This window comes from Meriones unguiculatus, chromosome 4 (genome assembly GCF_030254825.1).
Source record: "Meriones unguiculatus strain TT.TT164.6M chromosome 4, Bangor_MerUng_6.1, whole genome shotgun sequence".
Taxonomy (NCBI): Eukaryota; Metazoa; Chordata; class Mammalia; order Rodentia; family Muridae; genus Meriones; species Meriones unguiculatus.
In genome coordinates this window covers 10,596,366-10,620,179 of record NC_083352.1, presented here as the reverse complement: position 1 = coordinate 10,620,179, position 23,814 = coordinate 10,596,366, and the positions used below count along the sequence as shown (strand labels likewise).

The window sequence follows — 23,814 nt, the reverse complement described above, 5'->3', positions numbered from 1 at the left end:
ATAGTCTTTGTTACTAACTGAATTTTGAGGTAAAGAGGAAAGCTACAGAGAATGAAAAAAAAAACATTCTTAGTTAAGAGGACAATGTGCACTAATGGTGTCAGAAAACGCATTTCTTTAAAATAGGATGAGTCATTAGAAGTCATCAGCAATCTGAGAATGTATAAAATAACCTGTGTTATTTTTAAGAGCACAGCCATTGGGTGGTAAAACCCCTGTTTTCTCTGTTACTGATACTGGTTCTCCTGTTTAACATTGCAGACACGCTTAGCACAGGAACAGTGCCTTTAATCACTCACAAGTGCATGTGTTTGCTAAGGGGAGGGATGAGTCTGGGTTGGATCTGATGTAGAAAGCCAACAGCATCGGACCCAGCACACCCTATGCGACAGTCCCTGGGGAGTGGGGGCAGGCATCTCGGAGCACCAAGGTTCCCCAACTTTAGCTTGAATTTCCTGGAGCCTGTTTGTTCAGAGTTGTCCGTTACAGTCTCATTCCTTACCATAAGTAGGGGATAACAAAGATTTGGAAAATAGCTTGTAGTTTAGTATAACGCTGTAAGAGCCGAGGGCTTAGAAATCTAACTTTGATCAGATTCAACAATGTATGTGGGAAGAGTGATGACAGTCTTCAGTGCTAACTTACACATTTACAGATCTGATGGGATTAGACAAGGAGGGATTGTGACATTCTCCTCACTTGGAATATTTCCTCTTGGTAGAGGCAGTATCCACTCAGAGGCTGCTGTCAGGAAGTCGCCCTTGGCCACCCTCATTTGCAAGGCTCTCTGTTGTAGCACCTTCAGTGCACACCTTCATACCAGAGGCACAAACACGGGGCCAGCCGCCAAGCGCAGCATTTCCACAAACAAAGGAGATTCTGCTTGTAAATACCCGGGTCTGAAGTGTTTATGCATCAATATTTTGTACATTTTTTAAAAGTCCAGAGAAAGGAGAATAGCTTCAATTTGACATTTTTTTTCGACCTGATTCCCCCAAAAATAAATGTTTTTGAAAATGATAATTTGTCTTTTTACTTGTAGGTAAAGGAGTGAGAGAAGTTAATGAAACAGTTACTAAAACTCCAGGTTTGTATACCAGACGAGTTCTAGCTTCCAGTCAAACTGATTTGTCCTCAGCCCTGCACATTGAAACCACTCTTAGGATTTAACTTTCTGAATCTGTCGGTCCACCTTAAAGCACCACGCCTGCGCTCATTCCCTTCACCCTAGTGGCTTGTTAGTGCAATGTCACCACATAATCACAGGGCTTCATTAGAAGACACATTGGGCTTTTTGACCCCACATGTGGTATGATGGAGAGCCTTATAAATAGGGTTGCAACCCCCCTCCTCAAGGGAGTCAGCACACACAAGGCATTTGACAGCTTAAAGTTGTTATTCGAGCAGTTCAAATGTGGAGCCCTATTTTTTTCCTAGTATCTCCATAATTCAGGAATCCTCTGCCTTCTAGAATGAACATCATAGCCTGCCTTCATATATGGCCCCTTTCGAAATGTGTCATGTGGAGAATTCAATAGTCACCATGCTGTTCTAAGGAAAGGAATCACAGTTGGAAACCATCTGCACAGTGAATCTGTATTAGAAATTTAAATGTGCTTTGATTGAACAAAACATATCCCTTAGTTGTGTCTTGAGCCATGATTGACTTTGCTTTTAACCAGAAATAGTAAAACTCTGTAAATATACAAAATAATTTGATTAGCAGTTTCCTTATTTATGTTTTAGCCCTGGCTTCTTGGATATAAAACTCTATTTCAGATTATACCTGGAAGGCTGTTTGCAATGCTGATAGTTTAAAATGCTACCTACTCCTTTAATTCTCAGATTAGGAAAAAAAAAAAACAAAACAAAAAACAAACAACATCAAAAAAGAAAAAAACCTACCCGTGGGAATAGAGAACTCTCCCAGTCTACACAGGAGAATTAAAAACATGCTTTGATCTTTTGAGTCATCTTACTTAAGTATAACTTATAAATCAATGACAAACCAACACTTTGCAAAGCAGCATTTACCCATGGGGAAATGCTGAACACAATATGCTTTTGCTATTGTCGACTTTCCCCCTGATTTTTATTTGCCAACTTTGTGTTACAGATGTTGAAATAGCTACAAACACCTTTGCGGGCGTAAACATTAGCATCAGTATGCCTCTTCTTCTCTCTAAAGTGAACAGATCATTAAAGCTGGTATTGGACAGAGTGCCGCATTGTACTGTAGCTCAGCAACCTAATCCTTGTCTTATTCTTGCATGTGACCAGTAGTGAGATCATGATCTGAGAAGGCACCTCCTCCATGACTGATGATCATAGCTCAGCTCAGAAGCTGAGATGCGGTCTAAGCCTTAGGTTCTTCCTAATTCTACACAGGCAGGCTGTCCTGTCATGGCAATGCACCCACAGAGGTGGCTCAGGGCAATAGTTGCACCACATATAACCATGTCCCCAACTGAGCATGCAGATTCTAGGGGAGAATTGTTTACTTTAAAGGCAATTGATTTAAGTAACATAAAGTAAGGTACTTTGTGGGGCTTGGTTAAAATGAGGGTCTCTGATGAGACCATTTATAAATAGAAATGTCTGATGTTGGTTATTTATAAGTATCATAGGTGCTTGTGCTGATACACTAATTTAACGTTGTTTTATTAATTTAATGTTATTCCATTCTTATCTTTATTAGTAAGTCAGTTGTACTCAAGCCACAGGCAACTGTCAGATTGGCTTCTTCCATGATGATTAAATTGCCAGTCTTGTTTCTGTAGGCTTGGCTGGTCTCGTGATGTGGAAATAGGCGTTTGTGTGCCCGTGACATCATCATCACTTGTCACACCATTAGACTTGCTAAACGTTATATATTTACAGAGAAATAAATATTTCTTCCCAAGAAGTCCACCATTTTCAAGAGCCGTTCTACCTATAGTTGATTTTTTTCTAATTAAATAATAGAGATGTGCTATAAGGTACAGAACACTAAAAGCCTTGGTACTAACAGCAGTGGGAACTTACAGGCTGTTACACTGTTCAGATTTACAGTAATGTCATCAGGAGGACAGGAGTCTATACAGGACAGTTGCCAAGAAGATATAGAGATCATATTTATTATGTGTAATAAACACTGAAACCTAAAAAAATAATAATAATAATCTCAATTCCCTTTCTGTCTGTGTTTAAGCGACATATATAAAAGGGACAATTGAGATTATCATGTCTGTCTTTCAAATTAAAATTGGACTATATTTTTCCCATAAAAATTACCATAGGATCTGAGCTATGGTTACACCTTTTGTCTTAAAGCAGGAGTCATCATGTTCTGGGTAGTGCCAGTTTGTTGGGAGTGGAGCTCCTGACAGATGACCAGCATCACTTCCTCCAGATTTTCCATGGCTGTCAAAGAGTAAATCTGGAGGACAGTGATTTAACAGCAGTAGTCAGGGGTCAGGTGAATGTATCTCTTACTGGCTAAATCTAATGCAGCACTGGTAGGCCCAGTTTACGGAGCCCTCTGTACCTGGCATGTCCATCAAATGCTATACACCCAGGCTTCTAAATAACATCCCAGAGCACAGAGACAGCCCCACACTGTGAGATGTGGCCTCCCTGTTCCTTTGGTGTTTTTCTTAGAACACAGTGTTCAAGGTCACCCTTGGCTTTATTCTATCCTTAGCTGAGCATCCTTGCTGGGCAGTCTTAGGCTTTCCTGTGTTTAAAACTTGTATAGATTTCCATGCCTGTGCCTGTCTTAATGCTGATTTTCCCCTCCTTCCACCAACAGTTCCTTCTGATGTATTTTTCATCAACTCGGTGTGGAAGGGATATTATGAATATTTAGGAAAGAGACAGCCCGCGACTCTCACTGTGGACTGGTTCAATGCGACCAGCAGCAAGGTGAACGCAACCTTCACCGCAGCCTCCCAGGTGCAGCTGGAGCTGACAGGTGTGTGGTGTGGTGATGTTTCCATGGAGAGGGCCTCACGGCGCATCTTCTTACTCAGGTGGTGCTGTCTCTGCCTACACTGAATGTTATTGGAGTTCTCAACAACTGTGGGCTGCTCCTGTTAGTTTTTCTTTCTGAGGATTATGGAGCTGATGGAGAAATGGTACCTTTTCCCCCTCAAAATTACATGCATGACATATTAAATTAAAAAGCCCCCATTTATATCCAGAACTCTGTGGTTCTCAAGTAAGTTGTTTTTGATGTTTGTTTCTTGACTCGCATGTCTTATGAGGCCTGAGTAACACAGCAAGCTCTGGTATAAGTGTCAGACATACTCCAAGGACTCCTTGCAGTATCATTTTCTTCTTACATGGATGCTCTGGTATAAGAAATTCATCATATGCCCTTCAAAGAAAAGGGGAGAGCAAGAAAGATAAGAGAGACTCAGTCAGATATTCAGTCTGAGGAAAATCAAATGTCCCTTACAAGTACTTGAGTGAGCAGAGTCAAGCTTCCTGCTAAGCCATCTCCTCTCAGCTCAGATCAGTAACCCATAAGGACAGGACCATCGTGTGCACATCTAGTGACATTTCTGTAGGGGAGACTGACATATTGCTATGGATAATCCAGGAATCATGATGCAGACCAGGCTAGCCTAAAACTTGAAGGATTGTTTTTACCCAGACTCCCTGTGTAAGGACTATGGGTATGAGCTACCACGTCTGGCTTCTAGCATTATTTTTTAATTAACCCCTTCTTGTAAGGACATATTATTGTCCCTGATAAACTCCTTAAAGCTTACATTTGTTTTGAATGACTCAGTGCTGTGGGGGAAAATGTCCAAACAATCTTAGTGAGCAAATTATTGAGACTGAGTTTCGAAAATATATCATAAATACAAGAAACTAAGGAATTTTGGTTTTTTGATGGAGTCTCAATCTATCCTGACTGGGAACTCACTCTGTAGCCCAGACCTCTCTACTGCTGTGTGTGTACCACTACACCCAGCTTATATGAAAATTTTAAGTGTTTAACTTCCTTAGTCTTACTCCTCATAGAATTGGAACTTGGTATTTTTTTTCAATCAAGTTTTCTCCAGCATTGGGCTGGGTCAGTGGCTCAGTGGGTTAAACTTTTACTGTCCAGCTTTAGATCCTGAGTTTAGGCCACCAGCACTCAAGTAAAATCTCTGAGTGGTGGCATATGTCTGTAACCCTAGTGTTGGAAATCACAGGTAAGGAGGATCCCAGGGGCTTGATAGCATGGAGACTAGCCAAAATGGTGGGTTCCAGGCTAACTGAAAGACTGTCTCAGAATCAAGTTGGAGAACAATAGAGAAATCTATCCAACATCAACTACTAGAATGCATTTAAGCCTGGGTGGGTGAGCTCTTCTGTACACACAAACACATACCGAGAGAGAGAAACAGAGAGAGACAGAGACAGAGAAAGAGGAAGGAAAGGAGACAGAGGCACAGAGAGAGGCAGAGACATAGAAAGGCAGAGAAAGAGATGGGAGAGAGAACCAATGGTATTAAAGCCCTCTCTCACCACAGAGTAGAATTGGGAATTCAAATGTCAAGACCTGGGAAGTATTTGAATCTTGGGACACCCAGGGTTCCCACCGTGAGACATCTAAAAGGGAATGGCCAGAGGAAGGAGGGAGTTGATATCTATGGAGCTCTTGCTGGATATGTGACATTTTTTTTTTCATTCTTGTTATTTTTTTTTTAACCATGAAAAATGTCATGAAGATAGATTTCTTATCTCTTCCTGCAGCTTGTAGAACTGGAGTCTAGGTTCAAAGATTTAGAGGTTGAATGCATGAAAAAAAAAATAATCACAGCATTGCCTGTGATAGGAAAGGCCCTGACCAGAGCAAGGCTTAGATGGTCTCTTGCAAATTGGCAGAAGATTCCTCCCTCTTGGGTGTCTGCTGGTAGAACTCACTCATGGAATGCTAGGAGCTGCTTTGGTGAACTGGTAGTGGATTAATGCATTCATTACGCTACTTTATGCATCATGGCTCCTGGACCTGGATCCTCTCTGCCTATAGGATATGGTTTGTGCATCCCTTCCCTTGGTAAGGCCCTAACTACCCATGCAGAACATCTTTCAGTCACATCTCTCGTAAACACCCAGGTCTTACTAACCCCCTTCTTTCATATGATTCCCTGCACTCTGCCTGAGGTTTGGTTATGAGTCTCAGCAGCTGCTTTGATACACTGCTAAGTAGGGTCTTTCAGAGGCCCTCTGTGGTAGGCTCCTGTCCTGTTATTTGTTTTCTTCTGCTTCCAATGTCTATCCCATTTGTCTTTCTAAGTAAAGATAGATCATCTTACCCCAAGTCCTCTTTCTTGTTATCTTCTTTAGGTGTACAGATTTTAGTATGTTTATCCTATCTTATAGGACTAGTATCTACTTATAAGTGAGTATATACCAGCACAGGGATCTCTTCTGAGACTGTTTCTCCAACCTAGAACCCCTGCTCAGATGTAGCCCATGGCAGTTCAATATCCAAGTTGGAACCCTAATAAGGGGAACAGGGACTGTCTGTGACATGAACTCATTGGCTGGCTCTTTGACCTCCCCCCGTCCCTGAGGAAGGAGCAGCCTAGCTAGGCCATAGAGAAGGACATTGCAGCCAGTCCTGAAGAAACCTGATAAGCTAGGGTCAGATGAAAGGGGAGGAGGACCTCCCCTATCAGTAGACTTAGAGAGGGGCAGGGAGGAGATGAGGGAGTATGGGATTGGGAGAGAATGAGGGAGGGGCCACAGCTGGGATACAAAGTAAACAAACTGTAACTAATATAAAAAATAAAATTTTAATTAAAAAAAAGAAAATGCTGACTGTGTTTGAGTTCATATTAGTTTCGAGCTTGAGTTTGAGTTTGAGTTCATATTAGTTTTTTTATTGGATAGCGATGTTGAGTTAGTGAAATGGGTTATATCTGTTTAGGAAAGATTCAGTCAAGGAGTTTAGTAGGAAGTGACCCCCCCCACCCCACAGTGTCAAAAACACCAAGGCTCAATCTTCAAAGTAAAACTTGTGTTTCAGTGTTCTCTTGTCTGTAGCATGACTCCCCATTGTGCCTGTTCTTTATTGGAGGGGTGAATGGCTGAGGCATCGACTCTGACTTCCTCCATATAGGACTGACATCTGTGACATTTTTTCCAGGGGTCTACAAGAAGGAAGAGGCCCACCTGCTTCTGAAAGCCTTTCATATCAAAGGCCCAGCAGATATTTTTGTAAGCAAGTTTGAAAATGACAACTGGGGACTTGATGGTTATGTAAGTTCTTTCACGAAGTTCTTCATATGGTTCTCCCACTTCAGGTCTGGGCACAGGAGTTCATGATCTGCTGAGTTTTATGGACAGGGGAAACACTGTCCATCTCTCAGGAACTCAGAAGGCACCCCTGAAGTATGGTCACCATACCACATCATTTGATATTGGCAACAACCAAACCTCCGAGATGAGAAATAAGTTGGCCCAGAGTTAGGGGATTGTTGCTGCTGAAGCAAACAGGTTCTTGAGTCTAAACTATACCCTGTTAATACCACAACTCTCACTGTCAGACCTATGGATATTTGGAGACCATCTAGAGAAAATTCTTGGAAGGTTCCAAAAGAATCAAGATCAATGAACAAAGGAAGCTGGCATGTTTGCCTTTTATACAGCCTTACATGATGCTCTCTAGGCTGGTACTCATCAAAATGAATCCATATTAATACACACTGTTCCCCAGTACAGAAGGTCATTGCCATGTGACCTTGTAGAATGGATGATCATGTTAGGTATCATAACCCTTCCTATTTTGCTTGAACTTTACCTCTGTACTGATTTTCAATTTATTATGTCACTGAAGGAAGTAAGGGAAAATTACACACTGGGCATGCAGCATCTGAATCTAAGGTTTAGCAGTTATGTTTGGGTGACAGCTAAGTTTCCTCTCCTTCTTATGCCTTGCCCTCCTTTCCCTGCATACCAGGTGTCTTCAGGGCTCGAGAGAGGAGGATTCTCCTTTCAGGGTGATATACATGGAAAAGACTTTGGGAAGTTCAAGTTGGAAAGACAAGGTAAACTTACCTATTTTTTGTTTGTCTGTTTGCCTAAAGCAAAAGTCAAGGGCCTTTAAATGATCTTGCTGAAAAGAAACTGGAAAGAGATGACACAAAAGATAATTTGAAGTTTGTTTGTTTTTTTTTTTCAAACAAGTCTTTCACTTGCTTGGTTAGAGTCACACCAAGGTACTTTATGTTATTTGTGGCTATTGTGAAGAGTATAGTTTCCCTAATTTCTTTTTCAGCCTTTTTGTCTTTCATATACAGGAGGGCTACTGAATTTTTTTAGTTATTTTTTTATCCAGCCACTTTGCTGAAGGTGTTTATCAGATGAAAGAGTTCTCTTGTTGAATTTTGGGACTCACTCATGTATACTATCATAAAATCTACAAATAGTAATACTTTTAACTTCTTCCTTTTCAATTTGTATTCCCTGGATCTCCTTTAGTTGTCTTACTGCTCTAGGTAGGACTTCAATTAATGTGTTGAAGAGATACAGAGGGAGTGGGCAGCCTTGCCTTGTCCCTGATTTCAGTGGGATTGCTTTAAGTTTCTCTCCGCTTATTTTGATGTTAGCTATAGCCTTGCTTTATATTGTTTTTACTATGTTTAAGTATATGCCTTGTATCCTTGATCTCTCCAAGACTTTAAATACCAAGAACCATACAAGGAGATAACCCAGAACTCCTGCACAGATGTAGCCCATGGCAGCTCAATCTCCAAGTGGGTTTCCTAGTAAGGGGAACAGGAGCTGTCTCTGACATGAACTCAGTGGTTGGCTCTTTGATCACCTCCCCCTGAGAGGAGAGCAGCCTTAGCATGCCACAGAGGAAGACAATGCAGCCACTCCTGATGAGACCTGATAGGCTAGGGTCAGATGAAAGGGGAGGAGGACCTCCCCTATCAGTGGACTGGGGGAGGGGCATGAAAGAAAAAGAGGGAGGGAGGGCAGAATTGGGAGGGAATGAGGGAGGAAGATACAGCTGGGATACAAAGTGAATAAATTGTAATAAATAAATAAACAAACAGTAAATAAAAACAAAAAAACAAAGATGAATGGAAGTAAGGGATGTGCCAGCAGGGAATTTTTTAATAGTATTTTTTATTAATTCTTTGAATATTTTATGCAGTGTAGAATATCCGCCCCTTCCTCCACAACCTCTCCCAGATCCAGCCCTACCTTCCTACCCACCCAACTTCAGAATGACTCACTGGTTAGATGAGAAACAGTGCTTGCTTTGTGCACACTGAATTCTGCAACATGGAGACCATTATTCATGTCTACCAACAAGAAAGCAGAGACGTTTGTGAAATGAGATTAGTGCCGTATTTTTTCCTGAACGGCATAAACTGCTTTACTTACTTGTATGCTGTCATCACCACATTGATTTTTGTGGAGAAGAATACCATCATGCAGACATTGATTCCAGAGACTCATACAGAGGGAGAGAGTGCGGGAGAATATACTCGTGTAACTGCCCCTGATGGCAAGTTCACAGGACCACTAACCAGATACCCAGGGGTCATGAAAGAAAGAGGACATCAACCTGAAGGTTACAGATAAAAATAATCAGTAAGGACAAGCCACTGTAAAATATTGTTTCCACCATCCCAAATTTGGTCTTCTAATCAGAAGAACTTTAAATGAGTGTCAGCAGTGGCTGAGACAGTCTTTAAAAGTGGGTTGTATTATCAGGGTAGGGTGAAATAAAATAAGTACTTCAGATGAACACTAACCATAGCTAAGGTGAATAGCGCTCATTTGCCCCCTTTGCTTTCTGTTAATGACCCTCTAGCAATGGTCACACATGCCAGTGAGCACCTCCAGAGATCAGAGATCATGGGGATGTCAGGGTTTGCCCATCCAGTGGATGACAGACGTTATTACTGACTGGAACACGTCTTTTTCTTCACATTACTCCATCCTTCTTAAGAAAAGAAAATAACAGCTAGTGTTAACAAGAAATCTTTATTCTCCTGGGATGGTGACCTTATTGTCAGAAAAAAAAACAATTTGCTGTAGAAAATAATTTGGGTCCCAAGTGAGTCTTCTTTTTAGCTAATTAGAAATGCCAAAGTTTTAGTGGTGCCCCAGTGGCCATCATTCATTTAAGACTGCTAGATAAAAACCTTTTATACATATATATGAAAAATAACAACCTCCTAATAGTCTCCAGTTAGTAGATAAATGAAATAAAAGTGATTATGGTTGAATGGAAACTGAAGTCAAGTTAATCTGAAAGATTACTGTAATGTAGAAACATCCACAAGAAACTTAACATGGATTAGTTTTCCCAATACACACATTGAGAAGAAATCTGTGAACATGATAAATTTGAGAATTGTTTGTGTCTAGGATACATGAAGGACTCACAACTCCATATAACAATAGCTGATGACCAACAACATAAGAAAGGGTTTGAATATAAGTTTCTGAGATTATATGCAAAAAGACAGCAAGACCCTAAGTGAAGTTGGACAATGTGTTAGTTTCCTTTCCTGATGCTGGGATAAAATATTCTGACAGAAGTAGCTTATGGGAGAAAGGCCTTATTCTGGCTCACAGTTCAAGTTACAGTCCATAATGATAGGAAGTAAAGCAGGAGTTTGTGGGTCTCATGCACAACCAGAAAGCAGAGTGTAATGGATCCCTGCTCAGTTTCTTTTTTGTACCTATACAGTTCACGATGCCAGCCATGGAATTCTACCACCCAGTTTAAGTAAATCTTCCTACCTCAATTAATGCAATCAGAAAAATTCCCCATAGGCACACCCAGCAGCTTATCTGACAGGTTGTTGCAAATGTCATCTGACAGTAGAGATGAACCATCCCAAACAAGAATAGCCACTGGGCAAATAGAAATCAAAATCATATGGAGACATGACTTTGCAGGTACCATTATAGCTAAGATATAAAACTAAAGTAATTTTGGGCAAAGAAGCAGTGAGATTAGAGTTCGGATTCTGCCAGTAGAATGTTCAACAGTATAGCTGCTATGAGAGTAGCATGCAGTTCATCAAGATTAGACATAGGATGACAGAGATAGAGCATTTTGTCCCTACTCGTCCTTCCAAGAGAACTGGAAACATGTTTTTACACATATGTCCCAGATGCTTCTGGCATCGCTCTTATTATTGCTCAAGAGAAAAATGCAAAAGTCCATTATCTAAGGAATAAGAGAAAATGTGCTAAATACATTGATACAAGAGAACATCAGACAGCATTAGAAATATAATAAGATGCTGATGATTGGTATGATAGGGGTTACTTGTGAGCCATGAGGCTAATTGAAAATCTAGAGGATTCCATTTGAATACCATGCTCAGGAAAAGGAAAGCCACAAACAGGAAGTCTAAGGATCATTCTCTAGGAAAGAATACTGGGTTGCATCACCATGGGATAGAAACTATGATTCTTGTGTTTATCTCTAAAATATATTATAGACACTTTTTGCCTAGGCAATACACAGTAACTTCAAATTCAAATTCCCTTTTTGTCTTCTAGATCCTTCCAATTCTGATGTAGATTCTTCAAATCATTACCAGGGCACCAGCAGCGGCTCTGTGGCAGCTGCGATCCTCGTTCCTTTCTTTGCTCTAATTTTATCAGGGTTTGCATTTTACCTCTACAAACACAGGTACTGCAGAGCTGTGTGGGGGCCGTGCATGTTCTTGGTGTGGTGTATTGGTTTGAGCAATGTGTGCTTGAATTCACACACACACACACACACACACACACACACACACACACATGTTGTATTGCTAAACAGTTGGCACAGAACGCGAATATGCTTTCTTATATGTGAATGAATGACTGGTGTAAGAAAGAGCGTATACTGGTAGCCAGCTGTCAGCCTTGGGAGAGTTGCATGTTTCTAGCAGGAGAAGAAAAAAAAAGGGTTTGTGGCCCTTTTAACTCAGTGAATCAAAGATTCACATATATTGTTGATGGCTTTATTCTTCTTTATTCTTTCATTAAATTAGCAAATTAATTCTTAATATGTCTGAGAATTTACCTGTTCTTGCTTCCCATTCCTTAGCCTAGACAACATGAGACCCCATTTAAAATGAGCAAGTGAACACGGATTGTGAAGCACTCAAACTCCTTGTCTGTATTCTCTTAAGTGGATAATATATTTCTGGAAAAACTTGTTACATGCCAAATCACTCTGCAATTCTTAGTATTTTGAATACTAGCACCTTATAAAAATAGCATAGTTGGCACTTAAGTGCATCACAAGTTTGTTTATATACTGCACAAGTTTCCACTTAGTCTTTATTATACAAAACTGAAGTGAGGGTATTCTTTAATAAGATATGCAGTGAACTTCTTTAAACATATACTGCCTTACACTTAAGAAAACATGAAATCCTAACACTGTTCATAGTTTATAGCTAAGTCTTTCCTTGCTGTAACTACCAGTATTCTTACTTTAAAAACACAACCACAGGAAAGAAAACCCATATATTAGCCACTTTCTGCAAGGCTTTGGTCCTGAAACCCTCAATAAGGTGGTAAAGGAATGAAGAAACAACAACATGAAGATACGTTCACAGAAAAGCTGGGCCACACATGCTCACCTTGAACAGCACCAACAATGCAATAACCCAGAACCTCAGCATATTTATCACACACAGCGTCAGGGTCTGAGGGTGGGGGCGGGGACAACTATCATCTTGGTAGGAGGTCTCTGTTGGTGAGAAATCTCAAATTGCATTCATCCTAGAGAAGGAAGCTGGTAGCATTTGCACACACTGTCAACATTCACGCTTGGACCTAAGAAAGGCTTTGTCATCCCCTAAGCATCACCCCTGAGGGGAAGGCTTTACCACTCTGGTGCTTCTGCCTCTGAGTCCATGGGTCCTTGATAAGGTTGTGCCCATGTCAGTCAATTCACATTTATGCAAGGCTGCCTCTGCTCCCACTTAGAACTACATTGTCATCATTTATGTGTAAGAAAATAGTAGCCTAGACAACAAGTGCCAGGGACTTGGCCTCTCTTCCTGCTGATGCTGTCACAGCCGCCACATCTCCCACAGTACCACGGCAGGAAGCACTTTTCTTTTAAAGAGGCAGAAATTAAAATGCTTCTTCTCATGGAGTTCCTTTGGTGTTGAAAGCAACGATGGGGATTCATAATTCCTGTAAATTTATTTTTCACCTGCCTACTGTCCTCAGAGGAAGGACAGGTCTGGCCTGTTAGAAATGCTTACTTACCTTTTGACCCTGTCAGGTGTGTTTCGAGCCTCTGGTCATCTCTAAGCCCTGAGACCAGCTGGACAATTCCCTGTCTGGCAAAGAACCAGGCCTTGGGCTATATCAGTTGTCCTTGGCAATGACAATACTGTACAATCATCCGTATTCACCCATGAGCTAAATGAGTTCTGATTCTATCTGAAGTCTAAGATTGGGTAGCATAGGTCTATTTAGAACATTACAGCACTTGTCTTTAGAGCCAGGAGCTTCCTCAGAAGTCTCAGTGATCATGTATTTCCATGAAGGGATGTGGGGAGTGCCCCACACTGAGACACCAGCTAGCAATGACCTACTGCCTTCTCTAGTAAATGGAGCTTTCCATGTCACTGTGATGGATCCCTCCACCTTAGTCTGTACAAGCTGAGAGGGCTGCATGGTGAATAAAGAGAGAAGCCATGGCTTCCTCTCCAGCTCACTGGGGACACAGCCAGACCACTGGAATAAGCAGATTTGTAGGATCATTCCCTCTACTTCCTGGTCATATCAGAAAGTTGAATATCTTTGAAAAAGAAAGCATGTGGAGATCAGGGTCCCAGCCCTTCGCTGGGTGATTTTCTTCTGAGTTCTTGCTATGAGTACTAAGGTGTTTGGGTTCTCTGCCCCATCTTTCAGCTCCAGTAGACAGAGGCATTCCGTAATAACATGGGTGGAAATCGCTTCACAGACACATCAAGGTCACCACAGGCTAGAGTCCCTTCCACTCATTAGTCCATATTAAAAAGAGGTTCTCCAGATACAAAGAGACCCACAGCCAAACATTAGCTGAAGCTCAGGTAATACTGCTGAAGAGGGGGAGAAAGTACTGTAGGACTCAGAAATGTCAAGGACACTGCAAGAAAATCTGCAGAATCAGCAAACTGAACTCAGGGGCTCACTGAGACTATATCAGCAATCAGAAATCATACATGGGTCTAATCCAGGCCCTCTGCATATAAGTTATAGTTGTATAATTTGGTGTTTTATATATGGGGCTTCTAAAAGAGTAAGCAGGGGATGTTTCTGACACTTTTGCCTGCTTTGAGGACCGTTGTCCTCCTAAGGCGTTGCCTTGTCCAGCTTTAAAATGAGGAGAGGTCCCTAGTCTTATTACAAGTTGAAAAGCCAGGTTTGGTTGTTATTCTTAGGAAAACTGCCCTTTTCTGAAAGTAAATGGAGGAGACATGGATGGGTAGCAGGGTGCAGGTAAAGACTAGAAGGAGATGAGGAAGAAGAAACTGTGGTCAGGATGTAACATATAAGCCAATAAATTAATTAAAAATTAAAAACTAAATAAAGAAGAGGTTCTCAGCCAGAGCCTGTGGTCCTGATGCAACTGGCCTGGATGAGCTAGCTCTCTTACGTGCTGTGTCTGTGGGCTTGTGGGTATTATATGTACATTACTTCAGTTGGTGTATACATGCATAAGTACAGGTACCTATGCACATATGCATTTCTGCGTAGGCCTGAGGTCTACATTGGGCCTCTTCACCTTATTTCTTGAGACACAGTAGCTCACTAAACATGGAGTTCACCAACTTGGCTAGGATGGCTGCAAGCCAGTGAGCTCCAGGGATCCACCTGTCTTTCCTCAATGCTGGGATTACAGATCTATACCACTGCATCTGGCTTTTTATGTGAGGATTTGAACTTAGGTCCCCATGCTTGTGAGTAAGTACCTTACTCATAGGGTCACCTACTCATCCCCATATTTAGATTTTTTTTTTACTCAAAAACCTCTCCTATAAACATGGACTGTGAATAAGGAGTTTCCTTTAACTATGACATATAGAAACATTTAATAATGTTTTATTTCAATAAACAGGCTCTTTAAATTTTTTATTTATTTTTGTTTAATATATAATGTTTGCCTGTGTTTATGCATGTGCACCATGTATGTGCACAGTACTTAAGGAGGTCAGGAGGGGGCACCAAATCCCTTAGAACTAAAGTTACAAACAGTTGTAGGCTGCCATGTAGGTGCTAGGATCCAAACCTGGATCCTCAGAAGCAACTGTTCTCAACTGCCATTTCTCCAGCCGCAAACTGGCTTATTTTTTACCAGCCAGAGGAAAAACAAATTGTAAAAGTAACTAGCATTCAGTGGCTGCTGTTAATGGTGGTGAACTTATTTGAAATTAAAATGGTTTTGAGGTTCCCCCAACCTACAGGATGAACATTGATTTCACCATGATGAAGACTAGTCACTTCACAAAGTCCTTGCTGCCTACTAGCAATAGATGGCTTTCCAGACCTAACATCTCTGTGCATGCTACCTTTGACATCTTCACAGGTCCCCTAACCTTCATTTAATGCATAGAAAGGTCTTTTTGATATGGGAAATTATCTCTAACTTTGTCTTCTCTTTATAACCCCAGCCACCAATTTTTAAAGCGTCAACTATGCTAAAGTAGCTGCTATGCCCCACCCTGTCCATATCCTTACAAGGGCACTACTTTCTGCTGAGAAAGCATGGAGACTGAGCGGAGGCTAGGATACCAGACTGTGCTGTTGCAGTTAAGGATCTGACTGTATGCTCTCTTTTCTCTCTAGAACAAGACCAAAAGTTCAATATAATGGCTATGCAGGCCATGAAAACAGTAATGGACAAGCTTCATTTGAAAACCCCATGTATGATACAAACTTAAAACCCACAGAGGCCAAGGCTGTGAGGTTTGACACGACTCTGAACACAGTCTGTACAGTGGTATAGCCCTCAGTGCCCCCTAGGACCGATTCATAGCCATACCTCTGATGGACAAGCAGTAAAATCCTTTGGTGCCATATACCACCCTCCCTTCTACTCTTGCCTTGCTGCAGCAACCTTGGCCATCGTCTGCTGGCATAACACAGTGGGAAATTTCTATTCAGTCATGACCGAGTCTTCTGAGGATCAAATTGCAAACACATATTCATCTGGAAAGTGGATTATAAAAGCCTCGTTGCTGCATCCACCAGAAACCAAGATACCGACAATGGCGAGGGCAAGGAAGACTGCAGAGTCTGAGAGACAGGTGGTACTTAATGCCTCTGACTTCTGTGTCTCTGTGTGGCCAGGATGCCTTTGGATGTAGTCTTCTGAGCACATGGATACATCCTTCAGGTGCGGCGACAAAATGGTAGCAACCTGATAAGTGTTTTGTGTTTTTCTTTTCTTTTTAACCCTATTCACTGGACACAAATTCTCTACAAAAGAAAAGCCTTCCTGGAGAATACACCTTCTGGAAAATGCACACGCATACACTTGCTTCACTCTGCCCTGCCTGAGACATGAGCTCTGAGGATCTTCTGGCTCCTCTGGGCATCCATCAACCACTAGGGATGTTTGCAGATCTCACAGTCCATCCCAGAATTCTTGATGCTCAACATTTTGCACTAGTGTGTTAAGAACGACTGAGTCTGATTTTTTAAGCAAACTATTTACACAGGGTTTATATACACTATACATTGTACATAAGCATTTTTTCATATTGTATTTTCAAGCAAAAGATCCCACCACCAGTTAAGTTTGGGTGCAAGGTGAAGTATCCCCAGATACTGCACAGGCTTTGAAAAGGAGATAGTACTGGTATGCTGAAATGTTATTTTATTATCACATCTGTTAGCCACATTTATGTGTCAAATTCACTGCCACCTTCTGGTAGTTGCAATGAACCATTTTATTTCCAGTTTTCTCCCTTTCACGTGCATACAACTATTGTCTACACTATGCTAATCAGTAACGCGTCTCCAGCGATGTCTGTTTTCCGTGTACAGATGTGAATAGTAATTTATTTTAGGTAGCTTGTGACCTCGTGGGTCTCGGTTCACAGTACAGCCTTCCCTCTGGGTTTTTCTCATTCTCTGTTCTGCAACATCACCCTCCCATACTGCGTTGAAAGTCTATCTCACAGCCACACCCAAGCTCAGAGGAATCAAAAGGAAATCAAAGTCAAAATCAGAATCGGAAGGGCAGGTGCTGCTTGCACACCCTCATGATGATCGGTTTTTATAGATTATTTGCCTTTCTTGCAAAAAAAATTCCTTATTGATAGACTATTGTGATACAAATAAACTAGGTGGCATGGCCAACAAGGGTAAAAATAAACCGCCTAAAGAGAAGGCAGGGCCAGAGAAATGTCTGTAAGAAGCTCAAAGAGAAGATCACGTTTATTTTTATTTATATTTGTTTGATAAAAGTATTTTTGGAGAGATAATGCTTATTTTATTATTTGATGTTTCATGCACAGTCCGCACGGTAAAAATTCCTCCCCTCTGCACTTCCCAGATTTGCACGGATATATGGGTCAGGAGGTCATGCTGACGTTCTGTTTGCTGCGGTGACTACATCCACACCTAGCTTTAAGACAGACGAGTCTGTCTATCTCCATGAGGTTTAAATGCAGGACTTCCCAGAGTTCAGTGGGTAAAGGAGCTCCTGGAGTATCTTGTAGCTTGCTGCTTTGGGACTTCTGCATTCTGAGCATTCCAGAGACCTCACAGGGATCCCTCCAGCCTGCTCTTCTTGCAAGGGCTGTCTGTTGTGTGTCAGGGCCCCTGGCCTCTTCTGGTGACCAATGTCCACTGGGTTCCATATTGTAGGAGTCCACGTCCTAAGAAGGGATGTTGGCATAGGTTCCTCTGGCCAAGCCGACAGATACACAGGGTTCCTCTGTGTCCACAGACGTTCTTCATTGGCTCCTGGGAAATTCAGATGACATCAACAAGAGTGTGCTCCTAACCACACCCTGAGCCAAAACAGAACAGAAAACGTCAGAAGGTCCAAGGACCGTAGTGCGCAAGGGAGAACAGGGTTACTATATATATTAGATGTATATAGAAACACACACATTTATATATATTGTACATATCTAAGTTTGAGTCACTCAGACTAGGTGCAAAATGCTGACTTTGGAGTCTAAACTAACGTCTCTGTCCCCACATCCCTGGCCTCTTTGCTGGCCATTACATTAAGAAGACTTGATCCAGACAGGGCATACATCCATGCAAGGAGCCACATTATCTTTGTCCTTTGTGTGCAATCTCACTTACAGCTACCGGGCTGCATCATGGTATTTAAAACCAATATACCAACATTGAGTGGGACTCTCAGGTGAGAGTCTAACTCAGTTCTTCCTAGGGTGTGTGTGTGTGTGTGTGTGTGTGTGTGTGTGTGTGTGTGTGTGTATGAGCGTGCGCTCTCGTTCGTGTGCGTGCAGTGTTTCACCAGGTCTCAGAGGCATTGAAGACCCAGCAGGGCAGTCAGGAACACCTTTCTCAGTGAGGTCTGACAGACTTTTCCCTGAAGCGCCCAGAGCACAGTGAGGAGACACTCCGTGTATGACAGGTTATATGCTTCGAAGCTGTTCAACTGTTGCTTGTCTTTGCCCATCTTGCCTTCAGGCTAGCTGCAATAATTTTTTTCTTCTGTAAAATATTTTGTAAACAACAACAACAAAACAACAACAAAAGCTATTATAAAAAAAGGGGGAAAAAGAAAGCTGGCATTATGATCAGGAAAACCACCCATTGTCGCCGCCTCACCCTCCTGTCCCCTCCACACGCTGCTGCCACAATGTAGGTGCGGAAGACCTTTTTGTACAGAGATATATTTTTTATGAAGAATTTGTAAAATTATTAAATATGCTGTAATTTTTTGATTAATGTAGGTAAATTGTTAAAAAAATAAATGTTTTTACAATACAAAACTGTAATTTTCCCGATGATGTAACATTACCCTCTCTAGCTGGTTTTCGGTTCCAATCCTATTCGAGACATGTATTAGCATATTAAAGCGGCCTGTTAAAATGAACAGTATCTTTTTTGTCAAAAAAAAAATTATAAAGAGAGTGTAACATAACCTGTGTAATGCCACCCATCTTTAAAGCAAATCAGAGTTCTAATTAAATATTTAATTTTAGATTTCTATTTCTGTGTGAATTTATTTTAGCTGTAACACACACAAGGAAGTTTCTCCTCCCCTCCTCCTGGGGAGAGAAGGAATTAGAAGTGTTTTAGTAATCCTTTTTTTTTTTTTTATGTCATGATCGCTATTAGAGATTAGCACATGAGGCTGGGGTGATGGCTCTGGTAGTTAACTTAACTGCTCTTGCGACCCAAGTATGAGAAGTTTGAGTTCAGTCCCCAGCACCCCTGTGAAAAAGGTGAGTGTCATCGGCCTAAAGGAATGGTTCTGGTTTTTGCCTCTTCAGTTGGGAATTATCTTTTATGAACTTTTACAACCCCAAGAGGTAGCAGGCCAGAGGCTCGTAGATGCCTATAACAACACATCAAGTACTGCTCTAGAAGAAAACTCCGAAAATAGCCATCCTCACTGGCTGCCACGCAACCATGGGAAGAAGCTTATTTCCTGGCTTCTGGGCTGAGGGATCAGGACCCCTCTAGGCCCTCAGTGGTAGCATCACTGAATGCTTACCAGGTAAGTAGGAGGGTGTGGTAATTTCCCTGAGAGTCAAGTTTTTACAAAATGAGTAACAACCGATAATGAAAAATAGCCCCACACCAGCTTCTCAGTGAAAAAGCATGGATGTTCATTATCCATCGAATCCATGGCTCTCAGGGCCCTTGATTATCTGTGGCTGCAATGACTGGTTTGGCCTCACTGGAGACTAACAGCTTGTAGAGATCATTAATGACACTCAATGATCAAAGCAAGGTGGGCTTTGCCATTCTGAGATGACAGGTAACAAAGCAAGAATTCAGCGAGAGCTGGATTGCTCACAGGTACGTGCATTGGCTTATGGGTGGCCTCAGCTAAAGGCAGGTTTCTTTAGCTATGAAATCCCTATTTTTTCACAACATATATCACACTGATAGTCTCTGGTTCCCTTCTTTGTCAATTATTATTTTTTTAATCTGAATATCTCTGTTACTCTGTAAACACTTCCCCCTTTTAGCTGGTTGTAACTGCAAATTAACAATCCTAAGAGAAACATATTTTGTTACTATTTCAGTCCATATCTCTTAATATTGTCGTGCCCTCCAGGGGCATCTGATGGGCTGATGTTGGAGCACAGCAGCTCCAGTGCCTGTGTCTCTGCAGGTAAGGACCGGCTCTGTAACTGAAATTTCTACCAGTGCGTCTTTGGGAGTTGCCTATGAAATATCAAATGTCTCTTACTTCTGGAAAGTTCTTCCTGGGAAGGATTCTCTGTACAAGGTAGGTCTTCTGACAGCTGTTGGACTTGAACCAAGTACCTTGTCTCTGTGCTCCTTGTGGCTATGTGCTTTTTCAAAGCACTTCAGACTGACAGCAGAGTCCTGGATGCACCTTTAACAGTGAGAGTATAGCCTGTCTGAAGCCATGGTTCTCAGAGAAAAGTGCTGTCTGATAGCGCACATGGCCCACACATAGCATGTCTAGCTGATCTTGCCACACATACTAACCATAATAGCTAGTCTTGGCTGTCAACCTGACTATGCCTGGAACTAAAACTCCAAAATGGAGGGAGGGACTTGCCTGCCTGGCAAGTCCCTTCCCTCACTGGTATTAGAGGCTACTTCTTTGGGATCCCAGCGTATACTGAAGTCCAGCTGAGACATCCAGTCTTATGGACTAAATAACTACTGGATTCTTGGCCTTTCTGTTCATGGCCAGACATTGTTAGAGTAATTGGACTGCAGCCTGTAAGTCATTCTAAAAAAAAACCCTTTATATATAATTTATATATAATATACATATTATATTATAACAAATATATTTTATATGCTTAATATAATAAATATATATAAATTTATACATTTATATTTATATATGTAATTATATATTATATAATATACAAATTATATATAAAAAGAGGTTTCTTAGAATTTAATTTTATAAAATTAAAAAGTAAAAAATTGTAAATTTTATTTTTTTATAAAATTTTAATATATAATTATTCATAAAATATGTATCTATATATGTATATATAATTCTATAAGTTCTGTTACTCTACAGAACACTGACTAATACATGCACCCAGCCCAGGCAGATCTACCATTCATTTCACGCAGCACTTGCTTCCCCACTGGCCAGCTATGATCTTAGAGCACGTACCTTAGAGCCTATACCTCATAACATTCTTTTTTTTTTTCACTTCCCAGGCTGTCATTATGCTTTAGGAGACTTAACATCTGCAATGGACACAGATGGAGAGAGACCCTTAAAATGGTCTTTTCTCTTCAAACCCAGGCCTAGCTGTGCCCACATCTAGTTGTGCAGATGCTCCCCAACCCTATAAGGACAGAGATGCTCATGGTAGCTAAGAGGCTTGCACCCTCCCTAGCATACTGGCTCTCAATGTGTTTTCGGAGAAGACAATTCCCCTGTGCATGCAGCCACCTCAGAGGACATACCTGTCTCCAGAGACATTTTGGTTGTTTGAAGGACAAGATGGCATCCAAAGTGAAGCTTTCCAGTGAGGACAAAGCTTTGGCTAAGTGAAAATTTGTAATCCTTTGGAGAAGATGTATGTTTCCATACCTCTCTTCAGCATCACTTTCTCTGTCATGGTTATTTCAAGAGACGGTGTTTGTTCAGAACATGCAGGTAAGAGAAGTGTATCTAAGCATAGAATGCTACTGAAGAACAGCATCCCTTTCCACTCTAAGCATGTTCCCAGTGTCCAGGCACTGAGAATTCATGTGTGTGAGACTGATTTTGAAACCTGGAATACCTGTGCTATCAGCCCTCACTTGCAGATGTGCACAGGAGATGCTGAATGTCTTCTCTGTGACCTCTGATACCTGTGAAAGACTTTGGTGTGTAGCTATAGTCAGTCTTCCTGCCCAGAATCACCTGGTAAAGAAGTACACTACAGTCTCGAATAACCTGGCTGCGTTCCAGTGTGCACATGTCAATCATTTGGTCCTCTATGTATGGTCATGGGTCATATGATCCTGTATGAGTCATGTGATCCTATATGATAAAGTGACTAAAATCATTCTGATTCTCCATTTTGTAAAATTAGTAGAAACAGAGGGACTGCATTGTTGTGTTCAGGTAAGTGGGTGAAGGAGGAGTGGGAAAAACAGAACTAAAGGGTGGGATTGGGTGGGGCGCCCTACAGGTCTGGGTGGTGTCTGTGGCTTCTCATTGATTTGAAAATATGCCCTCTTTCTCACCGCTGTGAGGAAAATATGTGACAATGACTGTTAAACGGGAGTATGGTTTGCTGTACACAAATGCTTACTCACCTGTCTGTCATCTGTCTATAACACCTATCAGCTTAATCATCACATATCAGTCTTCACTCATCTGTACCTGAATATCTGTCATCCGTTGCACCATTTATCATTCGCATGTTTAAAATGTAATCTAAAGGTACCTTTGCCAATTATTGCCGCGGACAATTCTTTTTCAGTCTTGTGTATGTTAATTTCATTACATGCTCCCCACTTATTATAATGTATAATTAATTCTAAGTGCATTGTATTTCACATTCTAAAGTAAGGAGCCTAGATTCCTGGCAGAGTTCTGAACCAGCACTGCTCTCTGCTGACTCGGAGAGATGGGAGCCCATCTTCTGAGGTACTCTCCTCCACGCTGTAAACATGACCATGAGAGTATCTTGTTTTATCCACAAAGCTGTGTCCTTTTGTCAGTAATGGCAGCTTATGTAGGTTTTCAGTGTTCATTGGAAATATTCCCATCCCAATGAGGTTTGAAGATTCCTCTTATGGCCCAAATCCATCTTCTATATCCAAGTACTTCCCTATAGTGGGTGCATCATTCCTGGATAGGCTGAAGGACCAAGCCCTTGCTGGACAGAGTCATAGAATCTAGGACAGTAGCAAGGATGCTTAAGGGGTCTAGGTGAAGGGCTATCTAGAGATGAGATTGTGGAAGGTACTAAGGCTCAAATGAGATCCTCAGTGGGGAACACAGAGTGGGATCAGTGACCTACAGAGGGGGACACTGAAGTTCTGTTTCCTTCTCTCCACATGTGAGCTCACAGTGAGGAGGACAGCCACCGAAGACAAGCTACAGGCTATCTCCTGACCTTCCCATTACCATGTGAAGCACATCCATCCTGTAGAGCTTTGAGAGAAGTCCCAGGAGAATATCCAGCTCTCTGTCGGGGGATGCTGGACCAAGCAGGCCCTGGCCAGACTCTGGCTCTTTGACCCTGGTTGTCTCTATCTCCAGAGATGTGAATTCATGTTTCTTTTCTCTTTAAACTTGATTTTTCAATACAATTATAGCAAAACAAAGAAATAGATAGCAGGCAGATTAGTTTGGCTGTGGTTTCTCAGCCTTCAAGGAGATATATTAAAGGAAGAGTGTAAGGGAAGGGAAGCCTAGTCATGCCTGGCATTGATTTGGTAAAAGTCAATAGTGTAGTGGGAATTTTAACATCTTTTGTGATCTGCCAAACCAGAGAAGAAGAACATAGATTGGAGTCTCTAGTGGGCTTGAGTCTAGGAAGGTCACTCAGGTGAAGTGCTCACTTGCAAGAGTATGAGTTTTATCCCCAAAACCTGAGCATGGTAACCTGTACATGTAATATCAATGCTGAGGAGGGAGAGACAGGAGGATCCTTGGGGCTTACTGATCCACATGATATAGCCTACTTGAGAAATTCT

The 23,814-nt window shown here is 41.5% G+C and overlaps 1 protein-coding gene across 2 annotated transcripts in view; it reads left to right on the top strand.

Moving 5' to 3' along the window:
- Csmd1 (CUB and Sushi multiple domains 1) overlaps positions 1 to 19,147 on the top strand; it is a 1,585,983-nt gene extending 1,566,836 nt beyond the window's left edge. Inside the window, exons 65-70 of one of the 2 annotated variants that reach the window (XM_060381442.1) lie at positions 1,043 to 1,087; positions 3,791 to 3,952; positions 7,130 to 7,242; positions 7,943 to 8,030; positions 11,521 to 11,653; positions 15,802 to 19,147. In XM_060381442.1, coding sequence (XP_060237425.1) covers positions 1,043 to 1,087; positions 3,791 to 3,952; positions 7,130 to 7,242; positions 7,943 to 8,030; positions 11,521 to 11,653; positions 15,802 to 15,961 — 701 coding nt within the window. In that variant the 3' untranslated portion in view covers positions 15,962 to 19,147. The remainder of the gene's footprint in view (positions 1 to 1,042; positions 1,088 to 3,790; positions 3,953 to 7,129; positions 7,243 to 7,942; positions 8,031 to 11,520; positions 11,654 to 15,801) is intronic. The other variant, XM_060381443.1, reaches the window with a different exon arrangement.
- Positions 19,148 to 23,814: the final 4,667 nt, after the last annotated feature.